Source organism: Nicotiana tomentosiformis, chromosome 12 (assembly GCF_000390325.3).
Source record: "Nicotiana tomentosiformis chromosome 12, ASM39032v3, whole genome shotgun sequence".
Taxonomy (NCBI): domain Eukaryota; kingdom Viridiplantae; phylum Streptophyta; class Magnoliopsida; order Solanales; family Solanaceae; genus Nicotiana; species Nicotiana tomentosiformis.
Genome location: NC_090823.1, coordinates 135,015,407 through 135,038,496, shown reverse-complemented (window position 1 = coordinate 135,038,496; position 23,090 = coordinate 135,015,407). Strand labels below are relative to the sequence as shown.

The following is a 23,090-nucleotide window of genomic DNA, read 5'->3' as shown; positions in this document are numbered from 1 at the left end:
TTTAGTATAATATGATGATATGATATGATACGATGATTGAATAACCCGCCTTTCTTATATACTTGCTGCTATATAATAACTCCTCGGCTTTCAAAATTTAGTAACATTCAAACTTAGGCTTAGGCTGTGGACACAAGAAGAAAACTCAAGAACTTTTCATATAAGAATTAATTAAACATCAGTATAATTAAGAAAAAAAGAGCTAGAATTTCTTGCATTTTGATTGTGTGGTTATTGGTTCAAAATGGAGTCAGCAAATATAAGTGATATAAGAGGGAGTTTAAAGTTAAGGGTGAATAGTAACTCTATATGGAGGAACAATGGTGTGGAGATTTTTAGTCGTTCGTCGAGAGATGAAGATGATGAAGAGGCTCTTAAATGGGCAGCTGATGTTTGGCATATTTCGATATGTGTTGATGTTACTTTACCCATGTTTTAACCACTTCTTGATGTTATTTGATCTTTAAAATTCCCAACATGGTTTAATTATTGGTTTTATGACTAATTAAGTTATGTGTGACGATTTAAGGTGTTTGGAGTGCAAAATATGAAGAAAAGGTGGTCTAGCCAGAGGAAGAAGGGTTGGATGCGTCGCATCCAACCTAGAAAAACTACATCTTTCGTGCACCCTTAGCAGTGAAGTCGGCCCATAGCGTCCACCGTAGCATCCGAAGCTGAGAAGTGGAGGACGAGGTGGATGCGAAGCATCCACCGTAGCATCCGAAGCTGAGAAGTGGAGGACGAGGTGGATGCGACGCATCCACCCTAGCATCAATCCCTGAAGCTGATTTGGATTAGAAATAGGAGAACTTTGGCCCACGACTTTGGTACGCAATATATAAGCCAAAAACGCCTCTTTTAGGTCATCTAACATATTGGGAAGGGGAAAAAAAGCCACGACAAAGCTGTGGAGGCCGGAATTCATCAAGTTCCATCTTTCTCCCACCAAACTTAGTAATTTTTATGTTTCTTTGTATGATTTGTTGTTTGGCTACCATGTCTATATGGAGCTAAACTTCACGTTCTAGGGTTGTGGTTCTTTCATGAATATTGTTATTCGGATATTGATTTTGACTTCTTGATTTATCATATTAGTTTATTTATTCAATCTTGCACTTAATTATTTAATTGCTTGATCACCAATTGAATATTATCTACGAATCTAGAATTGAACGCGAAAGTGGGAATCCTATATTGCATACAGGATTGAGTAGGGCAAGTTCTTGAACTCGGGCATCGGGGAACGGATTCGTAGTTAGGATAGACATATACCTAATTGCCTTGCTTGGTTGATTTACAGGAATTATAAATGCGTTCTTGTTGATTCTAACTCCATAGACATATAGGTGTTAGGTTAGCTTGAATAGGCGAGTAAGAACTCGACAGATTCTTATGAGCATTAACCCTGTCAACCAATAAGCTAGATAAATTAGTCGGTCAATTCAATTGAAGAATACAATAGGATTATTAGATAGCCCATAACCCTAGATCGTTTTCATTACATTGATATCATAAAATCTGCTCTTTCTCTGTTCAAAGTTTATTATTTATATTTTTCTTATTTAATTAGTTTAGAATAAAATATTTTTAGATTTAATTCTTGTTTAGATAATTGGGATAGTCTAATTTAGTTAATAGTTAATCATAAGTCCTCGTGGGTTCGACATCCGACTTTTAGTCACTTTATTACTTGACGACCGCGTATACTTGCGTGAGTGTGTTTGGTCGCAACAAGTTTTTGGCGCCGTTGCCGGGGACTTAGAAATTTGCTATTTTTCTAGATTAGACATTTTTTTATCTATTCATATTTTTTTTATTATTTTATTTTAGTTAGTATTTTTTATTTATTTTAGCATGGCATCTTGGAATAAAAATTGTTCGAATGATGGTTATTCTTATTTTGATGATCCTTGTCCATATTGTGGAGGACCCCACTGGTGAAAAAATTGTCAGAATGTTCCCAGGAGCGAGTTGTGCGCACAATCTCAATCCTTTGAGTGGAATATTTGTAATATGTGTGGTGGTCAAGATGGCCATTGGGATGGTTGTCCTAATTTTGTTCATCCTTCTCTGAGCCCTTATTATGATCTTTCTAATGATATTTCTGAGTTTGATAGGGGCAATGAAGTGCAGGATATGGAGCCTGATGCATATATTAGGGATATTCTGAGGCAAGTAGCAGAGCAACAGGATGAACTCAAAAAAGATATGAAAAGAATGAGGGCAGCAATCACAAGAATGAAGGCCAATATGGAAGAATTGAATGAAGAGAGCGAGTACCAGCAAGAGAAAATTTTTGAAAAAGAGGAGATTTTGAGCCAAACTTGGCTGGCAGAACAGGCTGAAAAGTTAGAAATATATGAAGCTCAACATGAGGAACTTACTGATGGGATGAGACACTTTATAGAGGGAAGATCTAAATTGGGACAAGGGATCTATAAATTTGTCACTACTATTCACGACTTGCAAGATAAATTAAATGCAAAGGTTGTTGCGTCTATCGCCCAACAAAATAGTAATGAGTTGTCAGAAGCTGAAAAGGAGCTTATACGCCAAATTGAGGAGCTAAAAGTGGAGAGCCAATCATTCGAGCATATTTCTGTTGATGATGCCCATGTTGAGAAAAGTACACTAGAGCCATGCGAGGTAGCAGATAATGTTATATTTGAAGACTCTAATGTGTGCACATATGAGGATATAAATAGTAATACAATTCTAAAGTTGGGGCGTGTTGGTCCTCATTCTAAACATTTTTCGACATTGTATTTGGATGATGACATGGAAATCGAGTCATCTAAGCCTTTGGAGGAGTCAATGGAAGAGGAACATGATGCCTATATTTTTGAATTTGTCATGCCAAAAAGCAAAAAATACATTCCTCATCTAAAGGCCGAGAAGTGTAGAGTGAAAAATTTATTACTTGGCCTGGTTATCTTTGTAGCCCCACCACTGGAGCATAGCCGCAAACTGGATGCCATGTTAGGGGCTCAATTCATAAGTTCGAGGTGGAGGCAAAAAGTGGTTCACGTCGTGCCGCTACGTTAAATCAGGCGCTTGTTGGGAGGCAACCCAGCGTTACTGCTTTCTTCTATTTTTGTTTACTTTTTATTTTATTTTATTTTTATTATTTTGTAGTATTTATTTTTGTTTTGTAGGATTATGAGCATAGGAAGCAAAGCCATTAGAAGAGTGCAAAAGCGAGCTAGATGGTGAGGACTAAGTGTGGGGTGCCCACACAAAGGACGATGCCTGGGGAAAGTCTGAGTACCTCGTGAGCCGCTATTGCTTCGGCCTTTGGCCTACCAGGGAGTCTCGTTTACCCTCTTATTATTTATAATGTGCATTGAGGACATTGCAAAATTTTAAGTGTGGGGTGAGGAGATAGTTTGGATGAGTTTCTGTGCTATTTTAGCTTAGTTGTAGTACTCATTCTTAAGTGTAGTAGCTTTTGTGAAAGAAAAAAGAAAAAAAAGAAATTAAAAAAAAAAAAATGAAAAATTAGAAAAATTGGACTTTTCCCGACGATTGATCTCCTAGATAGTTTTCTTGAGGGATTAAGGTCTAAACAAAAATCCAAAAATATGTCTTTTAGCTTTCTTTAGGTAGTAATAATCCCCTGTGGTTTTTCTTTGTGCCTCGGTTCTTTTCCATGGGATGTAGTTTGAACCGGGTAGTTTTTTTCTTTCCGAGTAGATTAGGAATTTAGGGAATAAAAGGAGCAAGAATGATGAACCTAGGCGCCCTTGACTTGTTTGATAGTAACATATTTATACTTTCGCATGTGTAGTATCTTCTGTATGATTTGAATTTATTGATGATGCCTTGTTAAATTGGATAGCATGTTTTGTGGCGCCTATGTCTCGTTTACATGACTTATGTTCACCTTGTGTTTAATACTTAATATCTCGTGGCTCCGTGAATACTTGCATTGCTTGAGAGTCGGAATGTGATCGTCCTTAGTGAGTCATGTGCCATGTGTGGTGAGGTTTTTTTGTGTAGTCCATGTATTGTACTTGTGTCTAGAACTTGCCCGGTATGTGAGTTGAAGCGAAATTTTAGGTGATGCTCGGTTTGAAAAATGATTTTAGGATTTCTTTGATCTTTTTGAGCTTATTGCTTATCACAAATAAAATCTATCCCTAGTTAACCCTTTTGAGCCTGTAGACCTTTTATTTGGTACCCACATTACAAGCCTATACCCTTTTTATTCTTAATTGATATTGTTTTGATCCTTTTACCTCTTAAAGCACTTTAATTGTTAGATGAGCGCTAAAAGAAGTAAGAAGGGACTAAGTGTGGGGTGACTTTTGAGTGGAACCAATGAAAGAAAGAAGGGTGCACTTATTTTGTAAAATAATACACCACTAGCGAAAATTGAAAGAAAAAAAAAAGAGAAAAATCTGGAAAAAAAAGAAAGAAAAATATAAATGAATAAATTGTTATCTTGTTCTTGCTAGTGGGTATGAACTAAAGTAGTGCTTAAAGAAAAAGGGACTGTTTTGGGGGTGATATTGTTTGTGAAATTGAAGTGGGGTTGAAGAAAAAAAATGCTTAAAGTAATTTTGTGATGTATTAAAGTGCTTAGGAGGGTGAGTCACTATTCCTTAAATATATCCTACCCGTCCCTTAGCCCACATTACAACCATGAAAAAGTCCTAATTGATTTTAGATCGAGCGAGCTTACATTAGTAGAGATTTACATTAAGGGCAAGCCTATGGTACTAATTTCATGCATGTGACTTCTTTGTGAGAGTGAGCGATTTTCTTTGATATATGTGAGTCATTAAAATATATTTGATCATGAGATTCGAATGTGTGGATTGAACTCGCTCTCTTGTTCTTGTTGTGAGGGCACATGGTTTCACGAGGGATAGGTAACGTTATTAGACTTCTCTATGATGTTGGGTGTTCAAGCCATGAGTGCATAGTGACATTGAGTCGGTTTTTGAGGTTAGGATTGTTGTGAGCATGTTGTCTTTGTTCGAATATTTTTAAAGAATGGCATAAGTAAAGGGAAGGGTATGTGATGCATAGCCTAGAGCCTAATTGTTGCAAATAACCACGGTCATAGGTGCAGTGTGCTTTGAATGATAAGAGCTTAATTTTGTTTCGTCTACTATAGGATGGTTTGTTCGAGGACGAACAAAGGTTTAAGTGTGGGGTAGTGATGTTTGGCATATTTCGATATGTGTTGATGTTACTTTACCCATGTTTTAACCACTTCTTGATGTTATTTGATCTTTAAAATTCCCAACATGGTTTAATTATTGGTTTTATGACTAATTAAGTTATGTGTGACGATTTAAGGTATTTGGAGTGCAAAATATGAAGAAAAGGTGGTCTAGCCAGAGGAAGAAGGGTTGGATGCGTCGCATCCAACCTAGAAAAACTACATCTTTCGTGCACCCTTAGCAGTGAAGTCGGCCCATAGCGTCCGCCATAGCATCCGAGACTGGGAAGTAGAAGAGAAGGGTGGATGCGTCGCGTCCACCCTCACATGCAAAGTTAAGAAATGGAGGAACAAAGGGTGGATGCGAAGCATCCACCCTAGCATGCGAAGCTGAAGCTGATTTGGATTAGAAATAGGAGAACTTTGGCCCACGTCTTTGGTACGCAATATATAAACCAAAAACGCCTCTTTTAGGTCATCTAACATATTTGGAAGGGGAAAAAAAAGCCACGACAAAGCTGTGGAGGCCGAAATTCATCAAGTTCCATCTTTCTCCCACCAAACTTAGTAATTTTTATGTTTCTTTGTATGATTTGTTGTTTGGCTACCATGTCTATATGGAGCTAAACTTCACGTTCTAGGGTTGTGGTTCTTTCATGAATATTGTTATTCGGATATTGATTTTGACTTCTTGATTTATCATATTAGTTTATTTATTCAATCTTGCACTTAATTATTTAATTGCTTGATCACCAATTGAATATTATCTACGAATCTAGAATTGAACGCGAAAGTGGGAATCCTATATTGCATACAGGATTGAGTAGGGCAAGTTCTTGAACTCGGGCATCGGGGAACGGATTCGTAGTTAGGATAGACATATACCTAATTGCCTTGCTTGGTTGATTTACAGGAATTATAAATGCGTTCTTGTTGATTCTAACTCCATAGACATATAGGCGTTAGGTTAGCTTGAATAGGCGAGTAAGAACTCGACAGATTCTTATGAGCATTAACCCTGTCAACCAATAAGCTAGATAAATTAGTCGGTCAATTCAATTGAAGAATACAATAGGATTATTAGATAGCCCATAACCCTAGATCGTTTTCATTACATTGATATCATAAAATCTGCTCTTTCTCTGTTCAAAGTTTATTATTTATATTTTTCTTATTTAATTAGTTTAGAATAAAATATTTTTAGATTTAATTCTTGTTTAGATAATTGGGATAGTCTAATTTAGTTAATAGTTAATCATAAGTCCTCGTGGGTTCGACATCCGACTTTTAGTCACTTTATTACTTGACGACCGCGTATACTTGCGTGAGTGTGTTTGGTCGCAACAAGTTTTTGGCGCCGTTGCCGGGGACTTAGAAATTAGCTACGTGACTAAGTTAAGCTTTTATTAGATATTTGTTTTCAAGTTTTAATTTTCAGTTTGCAAGGCTTGTGAAAATCGCCGATGAGGATAATGAGAAGTTCTTGTTGAAACTCAGACACAGAATTGACAGGTAAGTGAATGCATCTTTTTGTCTCTCTCTATATGTTGTCTTCCACAGACAAAAAAAGATCTGTGTAGGCGATACATATTAATAATTGGATGTTTACTTTAGGTTCAATGCATGTTAGGAGTCTTCACGACTTGTTATAGATTTATATGCTATTAGAAATCTAGAGAACTTGTAGTGCTAGAGAAATTAGTTTTTATAACATTTAACTTAGACTGGCTTAAATGGAGCGGCATGGACAATGATGATTCATATAGTTGATCCGACTTGCTTAGAATTGAGACGTAGTCGTATTTAGAGTTAATACCCTAAAACTCTCATAAACTATCACGTTTTTGTCAGTTTCCTACTTAAACTAATCGGCATCCCCAAAAACCCCTTTCTTTATATTGTCCTTCATATTAGAACCCTCTCGTTGCATTCTTAGAGGCGCGTTTAGTACACGCTCCTAATTATCTAAAAAACGTGTCATGTGGCACTACACTAGAGTATTAACTCTAGTATTTATACTGTTGGTTATCCATGACAAGTTGTTTTTCCCCCTTAATTTAAGTGGTTTGACGTTGCTTTTTTTCTTTTTTTTTTTACAGAGTTGGGATAGATTTGCCATCAATAGAAGTAAGATATGAGCATCTAAATATTGAGGCAGATGCATATATAGGAAGCAGAGCTTTGCCTACATTTACCAACTTCATGACTAATTTTCTTGAGGTAAAAATCTAAAAGAAAATCTTGATTTCAAGTCTCAATTCTGTTTTACCAAAAGGGTGTTTGTAACTAACTATTTTTTTTCTTTCTTTTGGGGTTCCTAGACAATGTTGAACTCTTTCCATATCCTACCAAATCAAAAGAGAAAACTCACTATTCTTAATGATGTGAGTGGTATCATTAAGCCTTGTCGAATGACTTTGCTTTTAGGACCTCCAGGTTCTGGTAAAACTACTCTATTATTAGCTTTGGCTGGAAAGCTTGACCCTGCTCTTAAGGTAAGACCATTAGCTTTATGTATCAAACGGATTTACGTTATATATATATACTGATAGTGTAAAGATCAGTTACTAATTTTACTAGGCTACCAATTAATGCTATTACAATAGACTGTCAGTGCATAGAACTTAAACTCACAACCAAACGTGTGTAATGAAACAACAAATTCTAATTTTCTGAATATTTTTTGGTTGTGGAAATCAGGTTACTGGGAAAGTGACCTATAATGGACATGAAATGAATAAATTTGTGCCACAAAGAACTGCTGCTTATATTAGCCAGCATGATTTACACATTGGAGAAATGACTGTGCGAGAAACGTTGGAATTCTCTGCCAGATGCCAGGGAGTTGGCTCTCGTTATGGTTAGCATTTGATTTTTAAAATTTTGATTTTTCTTTTTCCAATCTCTTCTTCAATAAAAAAGCATTCTGTGTTTCTTGGAAAACATTTGCAGATATGTTGGCCGAACTGTCAAGAAGAGAGAAAGCAGCTAAAATCAAGCCAGATCCTGATATTGATATCTTTATGAAGGAAAAAGACTAGCATTTAAGGAAACAGCAATACCGACGCCAGTGCTTATAACCTTAATTGTTTTGTGACAACATAGGCAGCAGCAACAGAGGGACAAGAAGCCAATGTTGTTACAGATTATGTTCTTAAGGTAACAAAATTATGTCCAATAATTTTCTCTAAATTTTTGACAATAAAAAGACAGAAGAAATTTGATAACTAAGTGATTTGTATATTCCATCTGCAGTTGTTGGGGCTGGAAATTTGTGCCGATACTTTGGTGGGAGATGAAATGATAAGGGGTATTTCAGGAGGACAAAAGAAGCGTGTGACAACAGGTGAAATGCTTGTTGGACCGTCAAAGGCACTTTTCATGGATGAAATTTCAACTGGATTGGACAGTTCCACCACTTACTCCATTGTGAACTCTCTAAGGCAATTTGGGCAAATCATAAACGGAACTGCTATTATATCTCTCTTGCAGCCAGCACCCGAGACCTACGACTTGTTTGATGACATTATTCTGTTATCAGATGGGCAAATTGTCTATCAGGGCCCTCGAGAGGACGTCCTTGGCTTCTTTGAGTCCATGGGTTTCAAATGCCCAGATAGAAAAGGCGTGGCCGACTTCTTGCAAGAAGTATGTCTTACAATGGCCTACGACTAATAAGGTTGATCCATTTTCCCTTCTGATGGTGCAAATTTAAGCTCTTTGCAGGTGACATCAAAGAAGGATCAGCAGCAATATTGGGTGAGGAGGGATGAGACTTACAGGTATATCACATCAAAAGAATTTGCTGAGGCATATCAATCATACCATGTTGGGAGGAAACTTGGGAATGAGCTTGCAGCTTCATATGACAAGAGCAAAAGCCATCCTGCTGCTTTGACAACTCAAAAGTATGGTATAGGGAAGAAAGAACTCTTAAAGATCTGCACTGAAAGAGAACTCCTGCTAATGAAGAGGAACTCATTCGTTTACATCTTCAAGTTCACTCAGGTGGCAATTTAGTCTATTAAATCTACTGTGTTTTCAAATCTCTATCTCATTATATTTGCTTGCATGTACTAATGCCTCTTTGTTTTGATATGTTTTCAGCTTTCAATTGTGGCGCTCGTGACAATGACCCTCTTTTTCCGAACTGAGATGCCTCGTGACAATATGGATGATGGAGGAATATATGCTGGTGCCCTCTTTTTTGCGGTTGTTATGATTATGTTTAATGGAATGTCTGAGATCGCCATGACAATTTATAAACTTCCTGTCTTCTACAAGCAAAGGGACCTTCTCTTTTTCCCTTCATGGGCTTATGCAATTCCCTCATGGATACTCAAAATCCCTATAACATTTGTTGAAGTTGGTCTATGGGTGTTCCTCACTTACTATGTCATTGGATTTGATCCGAATCCTGTAAGGTAAGGGAAGAAAAAGATGATGTAGGATAAAGATCAGGTTCCTTTTTCTCGTGATTACTAGACAATAGTATATTTTTGTAGATTGTTCAAACATTTCTTGCTACTCATATTAGGAAACCAGATGGCATCAGGATTGTTCCGCTTCATTGGGGCAGTTGGACGGACCGGGAATAGCTAATACATTTGGAACATTTGCTCTCCTTTTACAATTTGCATTGGGTGGATTCGTTCTTTCGCAAGGTATATTTGGTGATTTTTATGTCTGTAGAAGCTTTTGACTTGCCTAAACCAACTAGTGTTAATAGTCTATGGCTAATGTTGTAGATAATGTTAAAAAATGGTGGATATGGGGTTACTGGTCTTCGCCATTGATGTATTCTACGAATTCAATTTTTGTGAATGAATTTGATGGGAAAGAGTGGAAACAAATTGCACCAAACGGAATTGAGCCACTTGGAGTTGCAGTTGTAAGATCTCGAGGGTTCTTTCCATATGCATACTGGTACTGGATAGGTATTGGTGCACTTATTGGATTCGCAATCCTCTTTAACATCTCCTACAGTCTTGCACTTGCTTATCTCAACCGTGAGTATCTCTCGAGTTTCTACATTTAATTTTCCCTAAGGCGCAAAGAATGAATTTTTAGTATGATTTTCTACAGCAATTGGCAAGCTGCAAGCTATGATACCAAAAGACAGTGAAGATGCCAAAACAACTAGCAATGAGAAAGAACAGTACAATAGTGAGAGTCAAGAGTAAGAAAAAGGGAATGGTTCTTCCATTTGAACCGCATTCCATCACCTTTGATGAAGTTATATACTCTGTTGACATGCCTCAGGTAACTAGCCAGGAATTTTTATTGATCAGTAACTACTGATGCTAATTCTGCATTTCAACAATATATTACTGAACTTTCCAATGATACTTGCAGGAAATGAGAGATCAGGGCGCCACTGAAGATAGATTGGTACTTCTGAAGGGTGTCAATGGAGCTTTCCGGCCCGGTGTTTTGACAGCTTTGATGGGAGTTAGTGGGGCTGGAAAAACAACATTAATGGATGTATTGGCTGGAAGAAAAACAGGAGGATATATTGAGGGTGGTATTAAGATCTCTGGCTATCCTAAGAAGCACGAAACATTCGCACGTATATCTGGATACTGTGAGCAGAATGATATCCATTCACCTTATGTTACAGTTCATGAGTCATTAGTATTCTCAGCTTGGCTGCGTTTACCTCATGATGTTGATGAAAAGACTAGAAAGGTTTGCAACTTTTGAAAAATTCCTTCCATAACATGAATCTCTCGCCCAAAAATCCGTTAAACACAACAAAGAAGGTAGAAATCATATCACATTTCCTATTTATTATCCTTGTGCAGATGTTTGTCGAGGAAGTTATGGAACTTGTGGAGCTTACAGTATTAAGATCAGCATTAGTTGGTTTGCCAGGAGTTAACGGTCTCTCAACTGAGCAACCCAAAAGGTTGACCATTGCAGTGGAACTAGTGGCGAACCCCTCTATCATTTTCATGGATGAACCAACTTCAGGTCTGGATGCAAGGGCTGCTGCGATTGTGATGAGAACTGTTAGGAACACTGTTGACACAGGACGAACCGTTGTTTGTACCATCCATCAACCTAGTATTGACATTTTTGAATCATTTGATGAGGTGAATTTAATACCTTTTTGAACTCTATCAATCTAATAATGTGTTCTGCTTTCTCGTTTGACATTGCATATTAATGTAAACACCACTCTTTGCAGCTATTTCTAATGAAACGAGGAGGACAAGAGATATATGTTGGTCCATTGGGTCACCGTTCTTGCCATTTGATCAAATACTTTGAGGTAAATTGTCTATGTGATAAAGAGCTTTCCCTTTTTCGATTAAATACTAAACTAATATTTCTTACATTCAGTCAATGTCTGGGGTAAGTAAAATACAAGATGGTTACAATCCAGCCACTTGGATGTTAGAAGTCACAACCTCGGCTCAGGAAATGATGTTGGGAGTGGATTTTGCTGATTTGTACAAGAGATCAGATCTTTACAGGAGGAATAAAGTGTTGATTAGTGAACTCAACGCTCCTCGTCCAGGTACGAAAGACCTGCATTTTGACAGCCAATACGCACAGCCATTTTGGACCCAATGTATGGCTTGCCTTTCGAAGCAACACTGGTCATACTGGCGTAATCCTGCTTATACTGCAATCAGATTTCTCTTTACAATCTTCGTGGCCTTGGCCATAGGGACAATGTTCTGGGATCTTGGTACTAAAGTGTAAGTCAAAACCTATGAGACGAAACAAGTACTCATATAATCTGGAAATTACTAAATTCTTAATGCTAAAAGCTTCTTTTTTTTTGTTACAGGGGTAGCAACCAAGATCTATTTAACGCTATGGGATCAATGTATGCTGTTGTTCTCTTTCTTGGTTTTCAAAATACAGCATCAGTGCTGCCCGTTGTAGCCGTTGAGCGTACAGTATTTTATAGAGAAAGAGCTGCTGGAATGTATTCTGCCTTCCCCTATGCCTTTGGACAAGTGAGTAGAGAATTTAACTTCTTATAAGCCAATTTCTAGTAAAATAGTCTAAATTACACATAATTTTATTTAATTATCTTGCAGGTTTTCATTGAAATGCCGTATGTCTTTGTGCAAGCTGTTGTCTATGGCGCCATTGTCTATGCTATGATTGGATTTGAATGGACAGTAACCAAGTTCTTTTGGTATTTGCTCATCACGTATTTCACTTTCTTGTACTTCACCTTTTATGGTATGATGAGCGTTGCTGTTACCCCAAATCAAAATATTGCGCAAATTGTCATTGTCTTCTTCATTGCCATGTGGGATCTTTTCTCAGGATTCATTGTTCCACGACCTGTAAGTTCTTAAAACACTTTCATTTTTATTACATGAACATCAATTTAGAGCTTGAAAATGACATGTTTTCTTCGTTGAAAAACAGCGTATGCCCATATGGTGGAGATGGTACTATTGGGCTTGTCCTGTTGCCTGGACTTTGTATGGTTTGGTTGCATCACAATTTGGAGACCTCCAAAACAAAATAACTGATGATGAAACAGTGGAACAATTCTTGAGATGTTACTTCGGGTTCAAGCATGATTTTCTTGGAGTAGTTGGAGTTGTGATTGTTGCATATCCTGTACTTTTTGCCTTCATATTTGCTTGGGCTATTAAAGTATTCAATTTCCAAAGAAAATAGAAGATGTTATACCTGCTAAAGATCTATATGAAGAAAACCGAGGAAGAGATTGACTATAAAACTACTGTATACATGTTACCATTTGGACTAGCATTTCGATGTTTACGTCAAATTAAATAATTTAAGCTTAGCAGTTAAAAAATAAAGTAAATATATATATCTGTTAGGATTTTGCCCTGAATATTTAATATATTAGGACCCTATTTCTTGAAGGAAGGAAAAAGACTCCTAAAAGGAATAAATCTCTTTCATGACTTTTGTCCTTTTTTTGAAGGAGAAGTTTTGTACTTCTATAAAATTAGATCGATTAATCAAACCATATTAAACTATTATGATTAATTTAGTATATTTTTTTACAAAACACATAAACAAACACTTAAAATTGGTCTCGGTTGTTACTTAAATACTTCAACTTATCAAATGATCATCTAGACACTCTTGGACATCCGACACTGACATGGCAAAGTGTGGGAAGAGAGTGGTAATATGATCAGGAATAAGAATAAAAGAGAATAGAAGGGGAAGTAGACGAATCAGTCACAAGTTGTTGGCCTGGCCGTCCCGGGGGAAGGAACGGAGAAAGGGAAACTAGAAGGAGGAGGTTAGTGTCGGGAATGATCATTTGGTAAGTTGAACTGTTAAAGTGACCGTTGAGGCCAAATTTAAGCGTTTGTTAAAAACTCTTGTTGCTGTATCTTTATTGAAATAAAAACTCTTTTTTTAACTTATGTTTGGGCCACTTTTAATTAATGTCAGTTTTAAGTCATGCAAACTTGTAACACATCACATTAGCTCCAATGCTAGTTTTAACTCATGTTTTTTTTAACACCCGAGCTCTTATTTAACCCATATTTAATCTTAATGCGTGGGCTCCTTTTAACCCATTCTTGGGCTTCTATTAACCAATGCCAAAAATTTTTAACCTATACCTATTTTTAATCATGACAAGCAACAATGGTGAAGGTTATGTGAAGAAGACGAATAAATTTTTTGATACAAATAAATTTTGGTTCCGCCGCTGCCCCGGTCGTCAATGTAAAAATGCATGTTTTACATATGATAAAGGCACGCTGATATTCTTCTTTAATTGCTTGTGTAGTTTCTACTTTTAGATTGAATGAACTCCCCTATCTATGAGGGTTTACAAGTGGATAGGAGAAAAGACTAGGGAGATATGCTATGTCAACAAGAGGTGAACCCACTAATTATAGACTCTTTAATTTATAGTCTGTTTGGACTGTTGCATATCATTAAAAGATGTAGTGTAGACTAAAAAAAACTTTTATAGATTGAATCAGGGTAGAGCTAGGGGTTTAGAAAAAAATATTGTATATACAAGATTAAAAAAATTATTTATCATATATATATATATTATTTATATACTAAAAGTGGGAACACTTTTAAGTAAAAAGTTAAATTACTAATTTACCCATATAAATTAAGTGACAATTTTAACCTTAGAAGCAAATACTATTCCAACAATATGATAAAGGCACGCTGATATTCTTCTTTGCTTGTGTAGCTTATACTTTTAGATTCAATGAACTCCCCCATCTATGAGGGTCTATAACTGGATAGGAGAAAAGACTAGGGATATAATGCTATGCAAACAAGAAGTAAACCCACTATTTAGAGACTAGGTATATCTTTAAAAGATGGAGTGTAGACTAAAAAAAACTTTTAGACTGAATCAGGGGTAGAGCTAGGGATTTAGAAATTTACATTGTGTATACAAGGTTAAAAAAATCGGATATATATATATATATATATATATATATGTATGTATATGTTGAATTCCTTTGACTTCTTCACAAATTTACTTTTTCTTATCCCTAATGAAAATTTTGTCTCCAAGATAAATATATAGGAGTAACCCAATTCATTTAGTTCCAAATGTCAAATCTTAAGCATATGAACTCTAAAAGAGAAATTTGACAGTTTTCTATTGTTGATAGACTACAATATAACCAGAATGACCAATAATACTGATTACTGGTCCATATCTGACCATGTATGACGTTCTTAACATTTTTATAACTAGTGGCTGATGATTTTAATGCAGTACTTTTTAATGTATCTATTCAACAATACCTAATTAGAGAAAGCATTTTTGCAAAATGAAATTTTCCTAAAACCAAAATAACTACTATTAAATAGCCCGGCTTCTTAATTTAGCTTCTTTTGCTGCTATATAATAACTCCTTTAGCTTCAAACTTTAATAACACTCTAACTTAGGCTTAGGCAGTGGACACAAGAAGAAACTCAAGAAGTTTTCCTAAGAAATTCAATTAAGCATCAGTATATAAGAAGAAAAAGAGCTAGAATTTCTTGCATTTTGATTAAGTGGTTATTGGTTCAAAATGGAGCCAGCAAATATAAGTGATTTGAGAGGGAGTAGTTTGAGAGGGAGCTTAAAGTTAAGTGTGAATAGTACTAACTCTATATGGAGGAACAATGGTGTGGAGATTTTTAGTCGTTCGTCGAGAGATGAAGATGATGAAGAGGCTCTTAAATGGGCAGCTCTTGAAAAACTTCCAACATTTAATCGTTTAAGAAAAGGTCTCTTGTTTGGATCTCAAGGTGCTGCTGCTGAAGTTGATATACATGATCTTGGTTTTCAAGAAAGAAAGAACTTGCTTGAAAGGCTTGTGAAAATCGCCAATGAGGATAATGAGAAATTCTTGTTGAAACTCAGGCAAAGAATTGACAGGTAAGTGAATGCATCTTTTTGTCCTCTCTGTATGTGTGGTTTTTCCTTCTTTGGGCTATATTATATTGTTGGACAAAAAAGATCTATATAGATGATACCAAGTAATCGAGATTAAATTTCAGTAATATTAGTATATTTACTTTAGGTTCAACGTTTGTTAGGAGTCTTCGAGCCATGTTAGAGATTTATATGTTATTAGCGAGTCTAGAGATCTTGTAGTGTTAGAGGAAAAAGGTAGTTCAATGCACTAACTTCCGCTATGCGCAGTATCTAGGGAATGGTCGGACCACATTGAGCCTTATTTATGCATTCTTACCTTGCATTTCTCCAAGAGGTTGTTTTCACGGCTTGAACCTGTGACCTCCTGGTCACACAGCGCATATATTACCGTTGCGCCAAGGCTCTCTTCAACTTGAGAAAAACTAGTTTTTATAATTTTTAACTGAGGCGTGCTTAAATGGAGCGCCATGGACAATGATGATTCACATAGTCGGGGTCCGACTTGCTTAGAATAGAGACGCAATAGTTGTTATAGTGTGGTTTATCTATGAGTAGCTGTTCTTTTCCCCTTGCTTAGAATAGAGACGGCGTACAATAGACCCGTGTGGTCCGGCCCTTCCCCGGACCCCGCGCATAGCGGGAGCTTAGTGCACCGGGCTGCGCTTTTAGTTGTTCTTTTCCCCCTTAATTTAAGTGGTTTGACTTTGCTTCTTTTTTTTTTCTTTTTACAGAGTTGGGATAGATTTGCCATCAATAGAAGTAAGATATGAGCATCTAAATATTGAGGCAGATGCATATATAGGAAGCAGAGCTTTGCCTACATTTACCAACTTCATGACTAATTTTCTTGAGGTAAAAATCTAAAAGAAATTCTTAATTTCAAATCTCACCTTCTCTTTTACCAAAAGGGTGTTTGAAACTAACATTTTTTTCTTCTTTTGGGGTTCATAGACAATGTTGACCTCTTTCCATATCCTACCAAATCAAAAAAGGAAACTCACTATTCTTAATGATGTGAGTGGTATCATTAAGCCTTGCAGAATGACTTTGCTTTTAGGACCTCCAGGTTCTGGTAAAACTACTCTTTTATTAGCTTTGGCTGGAAAGCTTGACCCTGCCCTTAAGGTAAGATCATTAGTTCTACATATTAAACAGATTAAGTTATATGTACTGAGAATATAAAGATTAGTTACCATTTTTTGTGTAAATCAGGTTGCTGGGAAAGTGACCTACAATGGACATGAAATGAATGAATTTGTGCCACAAAGAACTGCTGCTTATATTAGCCAGCATGATTTACACATTGGAGAAATGACTGTGCGAGAAACGTTGGAATTCTCTGCCAGATGCCAGGGAGTTGGCTCTCGTTATGGTTAGCATTTTGTGTTGAGAATTAACTAACATAGATATATCGACTGATGTTTCTTGGAACAATTTTGCAGATATGTTGGTTGAACTGTCAAGAAGAGAGAAAGCAGCTAAAATTAAGCCAGATCCTGATATTGACATCTTCATGAAGGTAAAAGACTATTACTATATAATGTTTAGATGTTGTTGGACTAAAACTCCCAATGATACTTTTAACATTGTGTGATATTGTTAGCTTTGGACCAAGCTTGCACGATTTTCCCCAAAAGATCTCATACCATCAAGAGATCCTTATACCTTATATGTAGGCTCTCAATCTTTACAGCTACCGATGCGGGACTTTATTTGTTCACCCAACAATCTCCTTTAGAACGTGGCCCACTAACATGATACACAGGTCTCCCCCTTAAACCAAGTTCCACGTGGCCTATTACCACGATCCACGCGTCAATTTTCAAGATTCATTGTATGCCACCCAAATCATCAAAGTACCTATGACAACGAAGCCCGCAACTAGCTTTTTCTTGTATGCGCATCTCCAAGCTCGTAAGGGTAATCAAATCGAGCCCCCCAACATCACTCTATCATCACCATACTTGTCTTGTTGAACCTTAGCTCTGCTACCAATTGTTGGGCTAAAACGACCCAATGATACTCTTAACGTGGTGTGATATTATCCCATTTGGGCCAAGCCCGCACGGTTTTCCCCAAAAGGTCTCAGACCATTAAGAGATACTTACCCCTTATATGTAGGCTCCCAATCTTTTCAGCTACTAATCTCGCCACCTACCTTTACAGACAATCTCGCCACCTACCTTTACAGACCGGATACAAAATTACAAAGGAGAAACTGCTTGAAACAAATTGAAGAATAGTATAAACGGTAAAGGTTTTAGAAAAAAAAGAAAAAAGAAAACAAGTCTACTAATTCCTAAAAAGAGCACATAATACCTTTCCGAGGAAAGTAAAAGGAAAAGACAATACCAAAAATTAGCTGGTATCCGTAGCAATTTGTTAGTAATTGAACCAAGTTGAAAACTTGCTTTCCTGAAGGCAAATGCTTATAACCACAATTATTTTGTGACAACGTAGGCAGCAGCAACAGAGGGACAAGAGGCCAATGTTGTTACAGATTATGTTCTTAAGGTAATAAAAATTATGTCCAATAATTTTCTCTTCATTTTCCATAATGAAAAGGTAGAAGAAATTTGATAACAAAGTGATTTGTGTATTCCATCTGCAGCTGTTGGGGCTGGATATTTGCGCAGATACAATGGTGGGAGATGAAATGATAAGGGGTATTTCAGGAGGACAAAAGAAGCGTGTGACAACAGGTGAAATGCTCGTTGGACCGTCAAAGGCACTTTTCATGGATGAAATCTCAACTGGATTGGACAGTTCTACCACTTACTCCATTGTGAACTCTCTAAGACAATCTGTGCAAATCTTGAATGGAACTGCTGTGATATCTCTCCTGCAGCCAGCACCCGAGACCTACAACTTGTTTGATGAGATTATTCTGTTATCAGATGGGCAAATTGTTTATCAGGGTCCGCGAGAGGACGTCCTTGGCTTCTTCGAGTCCATGGGTTTCAAATGCCCAGATAGAAAAGGCGTGGCCGACTTCTTGCAAGAAGTATGTCTTACAATGGCCTACGACTAATAAGGTTGAGAAGCCTAGATCCAGTTTCCCTTCTGATGGTGCAAATTTGAACTCTTTGCAGGTGACATCAAAGATGGATCAGCAACAATATTGGGTGAGGAGGGATGAGACTTACAGGTATATCACATCAAAAGAATTTGCTGAGACATATCAATCATTCCATGTTGGGAGGAAACTTGCGAATGAGCTTGCAGCTTCATATGACAAGAGCAAAAGCCATCCTGCTGCTTTGACAACTCAAAAGTATGGTATAGGGAAGAAAGAACTCTTAAGGATCTGCACTGAAAGAGAATTCTTGCTAATGAAGAGGAACTCATTTGTTTACATCTTCAAGTTCACTCAGGTGGCAATTTTGTCTTATAAATTTGTGTTTTCCGGTCTCTATCTCATCATATTTACTTGCAAGTGCTAATGCCTCTTTGTTTTGATATGTTTTCAGCTTTCAATTATGGCGCTCGTGACAATGACCCTCTTTTTCCGAACTGAGATGTCTCGTGATAGTATGGATGATGGAGGAATATATGCTGGTGCCCTCTTTTTTGCGGTTGTTATGAATATGTTTAATGGAATGTCTGAGATAGCCATGACAATTTATAAACTTCCTGTCTTCTACAAGCAAAGGGACCTTCTCTTTTTCCCTTCATGGGCTTATGCAATTCCCTCATGGATGCTCAAAATCCCTATAACATTTGTTGAAGTTGGTCTATGGGTGTTCCTCACTTACTATGTCATTGGATTTGATCCGAATCCTGTAAGGTATGGGAAGAAAAAGATGATGTAGAATAAAGATCAAGTTACCTTCAATAGTTCCCTTTTTCCCGTGATTACTAAACAGGAGTCTTTTTTTTTCAGATTTCTCAAACAATTCTTGCTACTCATATTAGTAAACCTGATGGCATCAGGATTGTTCCGCTTCATTGGGGCAGTTGGAAGGACCATGGGAGTTGCTAATACATTTGGAACATTTGCTCTCCTTTTACAATTTGCATTGGGTGGATTCGTTCTTTCGCGAGGTATATTTGGTGATTTTATGTCTGTAGAAGCTTTTGACTTGCTTAAACCGACTAGTGTTAATAGTCTATGGCTAATATTGTAGGTGATGTGAAGAAATGGTGGATATGGGGTTACTGGTCTTCACCATTGATGTATTCTATTAATTCAATTTTTGTGAATGAATTTGATGGGAAAAAGTGGAAACATATTGCACCAAATGGAACTGAGCCACTTGGAGTTGCAGTTGTAAGATCTCGAGGGTTCTTCCCGGATGCATACTGGTACTGGATAGGTATTGGTGCACTTGTTGGATTCACAATCCTCTTTAACATCTGCTTCAGTCTTGCACTTGCTTATCTCAACTGTGAGTATCTCTCGAGTTTCTACATTTAGTTTTCCCTAAGGCGAAAAGATTGAATGCTAGTGTGAATATCAACAGCATTTGGCAAGCCGCAAGCTATGATACCAAAAGACAGTGAAGATGCCAAAACAACTAGCAATGAGAAAGAACAGTCCAATAGTGAGGGTCAGAGTAAGAAAAAGGGAATGGTTCTTCCATTTGAACCGCATTCCATCACCTTTGATGAAGTTATATACTCTGTTGACATGCCTCAGGTAACTAACCAGGAATTGTTACTTATCAGTAACTACTGATGCTAATCCTGCATTTCAATAATATGTTACTAAGCTTTCCCATGATACAGGAAATGAAAGATCAGGGCGCCACTGAAGATAGATTGGTACTTCTGAAGGGAGTAAGCGGAGCTTTCAGGCCTGGTGTTTTGACAGCTTTGATGGGAGTTAGTGGGGCTGGAAAAACAACATTGATGGATGTATTGGCAGGAAGGAAAACAGGAGGATATATTGAGGGTGGTATTAAGATCTCTGGCTATCCTAAGAAGCAAGAAACATTCGCACGTATATCTGGATACTGTGAGCAGAATGATATCCATTCACCTTATGTTACAGTTCATGAGTCATTAGTATTCTCAGCTTGGCTGCGTTTACCTCATGATGTTGATGAAAAGACTAGAAAGGTTCACAACTTTTGAAAATTTCCTTCCATAACATGAATCTCTCGCCCAAAAATCCGTTAAACACAACAAAGAAGGTAGAAATATGGCATTTCTTATTTACTATCCTTGTGCAGATGTTTGTTGACGAAATTATGGAACTTGTGGAGCTTACACCATTAAGATCAGCCTTAGTTGGTTTGCCAGGAGTCAACGGTCTCTCAACTGAGCAACGCAAAAGGTTGACCATTGCAGTGGAATTAGTAGCAAACCCCTCTATCATTTTCATGGATGAACCAACTTCAGGTCTGGATGCAAGGGCTGCTGCGATTGTGATGAGAACTGTTAGGAACACTGTTGACACAGGGAGAACTGTTGTTTGTACCATTCATCAGCCTAGTATCGACATTTTTGAAGCCTTTGATGAGGTGAATTTAATACCTTTTTGAACCCAATCAAGCTAATAAATGTGTTCTTCTTTCTCTTTTGACATTGCATACTAATATAAACACCACTCTTTGCAGCTATTTCTAATGAAACGAGGAGGACAAGAAATATATGTTGGTCCTTTAGGTCACCATTCTTGCCATTTGATCAAATACTTTGAGGTAAGTTGTCTAAGTGATACAGAGCTTTTCTTTTTTTGATTAAATACTAAACTAATTTTTCTTGCATTCAGTCAATGTCTGGGATAAGTAAAATACAAGATGGCTACAATCCAGCAACTTGGATGTTAGAAGTCACAACCTCGGCTCAAGAAATGATTTTGGGGGTTGATTTTACTGATTTATACAAGAGATCAGATCTTTACAGGAGGAATAAAGTGTTGATTAGTGAACTCAGCGTGCCTCGCCCTGGTACAAAAGACCTGTATTTCGATAGTCAATATTCACAGCCATTTCGGACCCAATGTATGGCTTGCCTTTGGAAGCAACACTGGTCATACTGGCGTAATCCTGCTTATACTGCAGTCAGATTTCTCTTTACAGTCTTCGTCGCCTTGGCCATAGGGACAATGTTCTGGGATCTTGGTACTAAAGTGTAAGTCAAAACTTATGAGACGAAACAAGTACTCATATAATCTGGAAAATACTTTTAGTTCTTAATGCTAAAAGCTTAATTTTTTTTCACAGGGGTAAGACCCAAGATGTATTTAACTCTATGGGATCAATGTATGCTGCTGTTTTCTTTATTGGTTTTCAAAATACAGCATCAGTTCTGCCTGTTGTAGCCGTTGAGCGTACAGTATTTTACAGAGAAAGAGCTGCTGGAATGTATTCTGCCTTCCCCTATGCCTTTGGACAAGTGAGCAGAGAATTTAACTTCTTATAAGCCAATTTCTAGTAAAATAGTCTAAAATACACATAATATTTTTTAATTATCTTGCAGGTTTGCATTGAAATGCCGTATGTCTTTGTGCAAGCTGTTTTCTATGGCGTCATTGTCTATGCTATGATTGGATTTGAATGGACAGTAACCAAGTTCTTTTGGTACTTGTTCATCACGTATTTCACTCTCTTATACTTCACCTTTTATGGTTTGATGAGCGTTGCTGTTACTCCAAATCAACATATTGCACAAATTGTCGCTGTCTTCTTCTTTGCCATGTGGAATCTTTTCTCAGGATTCATTGTTCCGCGACCTGTAAGTTGTTAAAACACTTCCATTGTTGTTACATGAAAATCAATTTAGAGCTCGAAAATGACATGTTTTCTTCATTGAAAAACAGCATATGGCCATATGGTGGAGATGGTACTATTGGGCTTGTCCTGTTGCCTGGACTTTGTATGGTTTGGTTGCATCACAATTTGGAGACCTCCAAAACAAAATAACTGATGATGAAACAGTGGAACAATTCTTGAGACGTTACTTCGGGTACAAGCATGATTTTCTTGGAGTAGTTGCAGTTGTGACTGTTGCATATGCTGTTGTTTTTGGCTTCACATTTGCTTTGGCTATTAAAGTATTCAACTTCCAGAAAAGATAGAAGATTTTATACCTGCTGAAGATCTATATGAGGAAATTGAAGAAGAGATCGATTATAAAACTCGTGTATACAGGTTACCACTTGAAGAAGTATACATATATATGTTCTGTTAGTATTGGATCTAGTTACTATCTTTCAGATACTTGGCCAATATATTTATTTAGCCATATACTGATTGATTCACTTTCTTTCTATTTCAAGACATCAGTTGTAGTAACAATTGTGAAGCACATTTGAGTAAAGAGAATTCTTCCTCAGATGATAAAGAAAAGGAATACAATACAACCTTTTTCTTACTATTATGCAAAGTAGAAGCATATTCTCATGTTTGTCCTAGAAAAATTAAAGAAACAAAAGTTGAGTATTTTAAGATTTTGCCCCCTAGAAAGTGAACCACCACCACCACCACACAAAAATATTCTTGAAGTTGCAGACAGAATTTAAAAGACATATTTTGGTAAAACAAATGAAATTCTACTCACTAAAACAAGAACTCACTCTCTTAGCAGCATTTGTGAGTTGATGAAAAGAT

At 37.0% G+C, this 23,090-nt stretch overlaps 1 protein-coding gene and 1 pseudogene across 1 annotated transcript; both read left to right on the top strand.

The window, feature by feature from the left end:
- Positions 1-208: 208 nt before the first annotated feature.
- LOC104110769 (pleiotropic drug resistance protein 1-like) lies at positions 209-13,152 on the top strand (annotated as a pseudogene).
- A 1,888-nt stretch (positions 13,153-15,040) lies between these two features.
- On the top strand, positions 15,041-22,854 carry LOC104093077 (pleiotropic drug resistance protein 1-like). The gene is made up of 19 exons (XM_070191768.1): positions 15,041-15,534; positions 16,266-16,386; positions 16,486-16,659; positions 16,747-16,906; positions 16,977-17,053; positions 17,995-18,048; positions 18,146-18,538; positions 18,627-18,908; positions 19,005-19,321; positions 19,418-19,578; positions 19,662-19,922; positions 19,998-20,173; positions 20,263-20,595; positions 20,709-20,999; positions 21,096-21,179; positions 21,251-21,612; positions 21,705-21,876; positions 21,961-22,215; positions 22,301-22,854. Exons 1-19 carry the CDS (start codon positions 15,185-15,187, stop codon positions 22,556-22,558), a joined length of 4,281 nt encoding a protein of 1,426 aa, XP_070047869.1. The 5' UTR covers positions 15,041-15,184; the 3' UTR covers positions 22,559-22,854.
- Positions 22,855-23,090: the final 236 nt, after the last annotated feature.

Excerpts from the sequence above, each read along its gene's own strand:
- LOC104093077 (XM_070191768.1), top strand. The coding sequence starts at position 15,185 with ATGGAGCCAGCAAATATAAGTGATTTGAGAGGGAGTAGTTTGAGAGGG. Across the intron at positions 19,579-19,661 it reads TGGATTCGTTCTTTCGCGAG|GTGATGTGAAGAAATGGTGG; the intron begins GTATATTTGGTG and ends CTAATATTGTAG. Across the intron at positions 21,180-21,250 it reads ATTTGATCAAATACTTTGAG|TCAATGTCTGGGATAAGTAA; the intron begins GTAAGTTGTCTA and ends TCTTGCATTCAG.